Source organism: Gadus macrocephalus, chromosome 14 (assembly GCF_031168955.1).
Source record: "Gadus macrocephalus chromosome 14, ASM3116895v1".
Taxonomy (NCBI): domain Eukaryota; kingdom Metazoa; phylum Chordata; class Actinopteri; order Gadiformes; family Gadidae; genus Gadus; species Gadus macrocephalus.
The window spans coordinates 14324121-14330387 of record NC_082395.1 but is presented as its reverse complement, the minus strand read 5'-3'; the positions used below and the strand labels follow the sequence as shown (position 1 = coordinate 14330387).

The following is a 6267-nucleotide window of genomic DNA, read 5'->3' as shown; positions in this document are numbered from 1 at the left end:
GCCAAACACCCAGGTTGTGTAATTCTCCGGCGTTCAATCTAATGTTTTCCTTCGGGTGCGGGTCGGGCGTCTGTATCAATTTATATTGGGTCTGGTAGGGTGCGGAATGTTATTCGCGGATATGGGCGGGTGCGGGTTTGTAAAATAAGACCCGTGTATTGATTCTTGGTCATGTCGGAGAAGGAATTGGGGGAAGAAACATTGGCTTTGTCTGTCTGAAGTCCAGATGTACCCCGACTTCAGATTGATGTGGAAGGACCAGAACCGTCAAAGAACCCAACGCAGTCGTTTATTCATAATATCATCCAGAGGCGCGCACAGCTTTGGCCGTGATATTATATATTACTAGAGTTTTTGCGTGAGCAACACGTGTGCTCAACCTCTAGTTATCATTAAACCCATAGCAATAATGTGGCAACCCCATTCAATAATGTAACAAATTTCTGAGCATAATATAATAACATTTTGCCATTCATCTTAAAACGTATACTGTCCGTTCACCACAAATTCATCGAACGGTGAATGGTTCGACAGATTCATCAAACCATTCAGCGAACAAAAGGCAACAGGCTGATTATCATTTAGGGGGCCACTCAATGACATGCAGAAGCGTCATTAACATGCCCACTGAAGTGGTGTGAGAAATACATACTTTCTACTCCTCATTCACATATAAGGTAATTTGCATTTCCTACAGAGAAAATGCTACCTCAGGGGTAGTATTATTCAGGAGATTTTCAGGGTACAAATGATATGTTGTTCACACATACGGCCCATCAGGAGAATATCCGGACGAAAGTTTATGGTAGCAGGGGTAATTGTTCAATGGAAAGGGTAGTATACTTTGGCTGCAAATCAATTATGAAATAGCTTTTACTGTTATTCAGGGCAGAAAGTGCATTGACATTTTAAAATGCAAGGCAACTACTATTTGTTAGTTGAAAATATTAATCATCATTGAGATTAAACATCTCTTCCAGTGTCCTGACCAAGACAGCCAGCAGTAGCCTACAGTCACACAAAACATAAGAAAAATAAAACAACTAAAACAGTCCGGAGGGGGGAAGGGGGATATCAATATCGCAAGACATTTCGGGAGGCTCAAGTAGGAGAGTAATATTAAGTTTGAGCAACAAAGTGTAGTCTTGTGGTGGACTCTATAGACATTATTCACCATACTGTGTTATTGACATGTTTTCGTTTTGTTATAGGGACACTGACTCTTTAAGATCATGTCACTTGTGTCTTGATATGCAGGTCGGCGCGATGTTTGAATTTAACGTTTTTTGATATTATGCGCTCAGAAATGTGTACATTATCGACTGGGCTTTCCACATTATAGCTATATGGGTTTAATTACAACTAGAGTCGGAAACTCTAGTTTGGATAACAGCTCATAAAACGTTTTTAAACAATTTTAGACATTGATATGTTCAACAAGGGTTGTGGTATTACATGTCCATAGACAACACGGCGGAGGATAATCATCAAATTTCATTAAATGCTAATAAGAATAATAATTGGTGACAAGCAAGTAAGCAACAAATCTTTCCACCACATATCTGTTCATAAATGTCTTCCTAATGGAATGAGTCCGCAAACAAATCTCCGGACAAATCAAACTCCTGGTCCTCATTAAAAAGAAAGTGATGTAAGCTTCCATCCTTCCTCATACCTTCAGCTGACCTCCCCCAGGTCTGAGACTCCACAGCGTTTGTCTGTGTTCCAGATATCTCCAATGATGGAGTCTGTCTGATACAGCCGTCAGCATTCTCTCCCTGTCCGGCACTCACAGGAAAGGACATTTCACCAATTAAGGGAGTCACAACCATGTCATCGTCATTGTCGACGCACAAAACCGAGATGGACACGTCTTTGAAACACTTTAGACCCAAAGCTGCATGGCATTGAAGATTCAGGATCTGCCTGCTAGTCAGATTGTGGTTAGCTCTGTTCAGATTCCTCAACCTTCTGCGTGATATCAGGTTGAGGTTGTGGTTCCTTTTCGTGGGCGTCTTACTGGTAACAGGGTGCAGCCCCAGAAATGGCTGGGTTCTGCTGTGGCTGGCGGTGAAGCGGTTTGATACGCTACACCCAGTTGGTGGAGGTGTGGTAATGATAATGCGAGGGAGGAAAGGGGGCTGCCTGTCTGGCTTTAAGCAGCCCAGCCGTCTAGACCCTGCACTGGTCTGGTGTACAGCAGCAGATCCAGACCCTGTATGAACATGGATCCTTAAGGGCGTGGACTGCGAGGGGGGGATAAAGTCCAGCGGAACAGGTTCGCTTCCATGGATGATGCTACCTAATGTGGTTTGATTCCGTAGTGGTGGAAATTTGTTGGAGTCACTGGCCCGATACCTGCTGCAACCTACTCCATGTTTATTGGATCTGAATAAATAATGGTGCGCTGGCAGCGTCTTGGACTCCAGATTTTGGTCAGATCGAGCGGTACTTTCAGGGCTAGACATATTTTCGTCTGTGTTGAGCGTCTGGGAGTCAGAGTGTGTGACGATAATTTGTCCGTTGGCAGGTCCTCCCACTTTCTGGCCGAGCGTCTCCGTTGCCAAGGTGACCAAGGCCATGGGGTCACTGAACAGGTCTGCAGAGCAGTTGTATATATCATCAGTAATGTCTCCATCACACGCTTGTGCCGGGCCATCCACACATAATCCCTGGCATCCCATTGGGTCAAAACTCACAGGAGGAGAACATCCACCACACATCGGAGTTTCTTTCATGCCCACCACCTTGTTCACTAGCCTGGCTGACTTGTGCATGGCGTCACATGCACAGCTTGGAGCGCACGTTTTGCTGACATCAGCGAGCGTCATCCTGCTGGAATGGCGGGCGGAACCGTGACTATTTCTGTCACGATCAGTACTGGCAGTTCTGCTTTCAGACCAGTTTTCCTGACACACAATGAACGCCTCCAGGCTCTCTGAGTAGGCCATATCGTCCTCCCATGCCTGGGGATCACATTCAAGCACATCAACTGGCTGGTTCTCTGGCGGGGAGCCACGGTAGGGGAGGGGTCTTGGACAGGTGGGCGGGATGGGGGCGATGCTAGGAACCTCTGCAGCAGACGGTGACCACAGGGTGCATTTGAAGGAATGGTTGATACTAAAGCGTCTCTTATTGCTTGAGTGAAGAGCGGTGGCTGGTGCTCTCTGGGACCCTGCCGACCCTGTCTCATTGGCTCGTCGGTGGTGGTGGTGTAGCGGTCTGCCGTCGTGCTCGTCGCCTTCATCCTGCTGAGTGTCCTGTTCCGCTGAAGAGGTCACCACCCCTATCGACCGTTGCCAAGGAGAGTCGGGGCTGAAAACAGAACCATGGCAGATTAATCTGGTGGTATGAAGGGGGCAATCATACAAAGTATGACATCATAGAAGGGAGCTCTGACGATATTAAAATGCAAAAGATATGATTTTTCCATAAATATCTATCCATCTACTCCATTTTGCATGAAAATTACTTTAGCACGCGAAACCCATCATTGTCCATCCAGCCACATCATACCCTATTTGTCTGTTTTACCTCAAAGCTACCAGGTTTGATCCCCACTGTTGTCGATTACCCCAACCTATTAATGAACTGTAACAAAAATAAGTTGATAGGATATAAAGCTAATAAGCAGACGCCTATGATAGTCAAGACTGACCTTAATAGAAAAAGAGTATCACGTTGAATCAGCCTGCATCGTAGTGTAGCTAAAACAATGTAAGGCGGAAATTACCTGGACAGGGAGCAGGAGAGGAGAGGGGAGGGTGGCGGGGTGCTCAAGCCTGCCCTGCCAGGAGACTTAAGAGGTAGCACAAGAGGAGCGGCCGGTTTGAAGGCCTCACTAGAGCCAGGGGAGCGCAGGGCCCCGGCCCTCGGCTGCAGGGCCCCGGCCCTCTGCTGCAGGGCCCCGGCCCTCGGCTGTAGGGCCCCGGCCCTCTGCTGCAGGGCATGGTAGTAGCGCAGCACGGAGCACCCTTCCCCCCCACCCGCCGGAGTTAGGTGGATCTGGGTGGCAATGAACTGGGCAGGGCCCGCAGTTGTCCCCACTGTCACACCACTGGAGCCATCGAACCATGGGCCATGATCTGTGTCTTTTACCTATAGGGGGCAGGTTAAGAGCTCAGTGAATTACATACAGATAGGATGTCCTTTTGACTAGAATAATTGCTTAAAGTATAGCTTATTGTCTATCCTAAAATTATAAACTAACCCTGTAGTCATTTAACAATGAACTAATTGAGAATCCATTCTTGGAATCCAATATGGATATAGCAATACCACACAACAAAATTACAATAGAACTGCATTGCCTGGTTGTGATGTCAAATTATCTAGTAGTATGAATGTACTGTACAGTAGTGGAAGTACCTATGGCAGCTCAGCACACACTAGAAAGGAATATTTTATTGACTAATGGAACAATTGTATGAATATAGGTAATAAACTCATTATCAATCAATGTCGATGTACTTAGAATCAGAACAACACAAGACTCTGCACCTTTATCCCAAAAGTTAAATGTCTGCCAATGAAGCAGTCCTCGACCGCCTGCTTAAGTAGCGTTGCTCTAGTTGCTGCTTCAACCGGTTCTTCTTCCATCAACCTGCAGAGGACAAACATTGCCCACATCTTAACATAACCTGGTGACATCTTCTCAACGCATATTGTGTCAAAAATGAGATAGTACTATTAATCCCAGACAGGAAATATGGGTGCCACAGCAGTAAGTACAGGGTGTGAATAAGAAATAAAACAAAATATATTTCTATATTAGTAAGAGTAATACAAATGTAAAAATTATATCATGTATATATTTGATACTTAAACACTACCATAGAGATATCATAATTTCTAATGCATAAGTATAACAAGTAGCCTACCTTTGCAGGCCGCTGGCGTGAATACCAAAGAATGGGTCCAGACATGTTCCAAACACAGTAACCCCAAATATAGACGTCTGCCTAGCGACTTTCAAAGAGAGACGGTATCTGTAGCCCACCTGGGCTTTTGGACAATTATAGCCACACTTGGAGCATGCACATCTGTGAGACGGAGAAGTGAGACTTAATAGACAACATGGCCTCATTGTATTGGTCTACCGTCTACTCTACTGTATTGGCATGCTGATGGTTCTGAAAGTATCATCATTTGAAAATAAAAAATGTGTCAAATATGTGTTTTAAATACATTCAATCATAGACAATTTATATTTTTCTAAACGCATACGATATGGGTGGCGGTTTAAATTACGTAAAATAACTTTGGGGCTTAAACTGGGGGTTGAGAAATCGAGTTTTCGACGAAGATCTACGAGTGGCCATATCATTAAGGATTATTCGAATTTAACGGAATAATACTTGTTTACCACGAACACATGTTTAATTATTCACTGCCAATTTACATTTTGTAGTCCTGTAGTTGTACGTCTATCCTTGAGTAGCAGTTGTTGCAGAATGGATAAACAACACTTCCTTCTTGAACACTTAACACAGCACAGTCCAGCAGAGCCCGTCTAACTGCCATTGAAACGGGAAAGCGTGTTTTGTGAGTCTGATGAATCAATATAAGTGGCCTGGTCTTCTGAGAAACACATAAAAAATTTCGTAAACTCCATTAAAGCAGACAGATGTGATTACTTTTAAATGCGCTGAACTGGACTTTCATAACAAGCGCCCTCTAAAGAGTTCCACCAAAAAAACAGTCCGAAGTGGAACATGCAAAGATAGGGCGTTCCGGATATTCCTCTTCAATGACAACCTTTAATTAGACTATCTGTGGATACATGCTGTGTTTCTAGGGTTCCTTATTATCAGTCTTTATTTAACTTTATTCAATTGTCGTCATTAACGACAGTTGATGTGAGTACTGGCAGACCATACGGAATCGTGGTCAATTAAGTTTCCTGGTTCTGGTTTTTCAATCGTCAAACGGTAAACCCCCACAAGCAGCCACTAGAGGGTGCGAGGTGTTGCCACGCATTTTCCAAAAGGGTACCGCGCGTTTGGAGGGGCCGAGCCGGGATATTTGATATAAAGTAGCCAGGCATGGCATCGCAAGACGAAATGCAAACCAGACATTTCCGATAAAATGTTCGGGACAGATTTCGGATTGCATAAAAAAAAGGCTGATTTGTACTGATTTATGCGATTTTATGTAATTTACAATACCACTTCAGAATGAGCCAGGGCCTGGGAGGAACTACGTTAGCACATCGAGGCCATCCACCAAGCTTGCAGTTTTGGGTCAATAGCTCCAGAATTGATTTCA

At 44.6% G+C, this 6267-nt stretch overlaps 1 protein-coding gene across 2 annotated transcripts; it reads right to left on the bottom strand.

The window, feature by feature from the left end:
- Nucleotides 1-1200: 1200 nt before the first annotated feature.
- Nucleotides 1201-5837, bottom strand: ddias (DNA damage-induced apoptosis suppressor). 2 transcript variants are annotated; one of them, XM_060071090.1, is made up of 5 exons: nt 5369-5837; nt 4881-5259; nt 4501-4603; nt 3734-4098; nt 1201-3315 (listed from the first exon to the last, which is right to left on the bottom strand). In XM_060071090.1, the coding sequence occupies exons 2-5, from the start codon at nt 5084-5086 to the stop codon at nt 1581-1583; spliced, it is 2409 nt and encodes an 802-aa protein (XP_059927073.1). In that variant the 5' UTR covers nt 5087-5259; nt 5369-5837; the 3' UTR covers nt 1201-1580. The 2 variants fall into 2 exon arrangements, with proteins under 2 accessions (XP_059927073.1, XP_059927072.1); XM_060071089.1 differs by having other exon boundaries at nt 4881-5042; nt 5402-5820.
- Nucleotides 5838-6267: the final 430 nt, after the last annotated feature.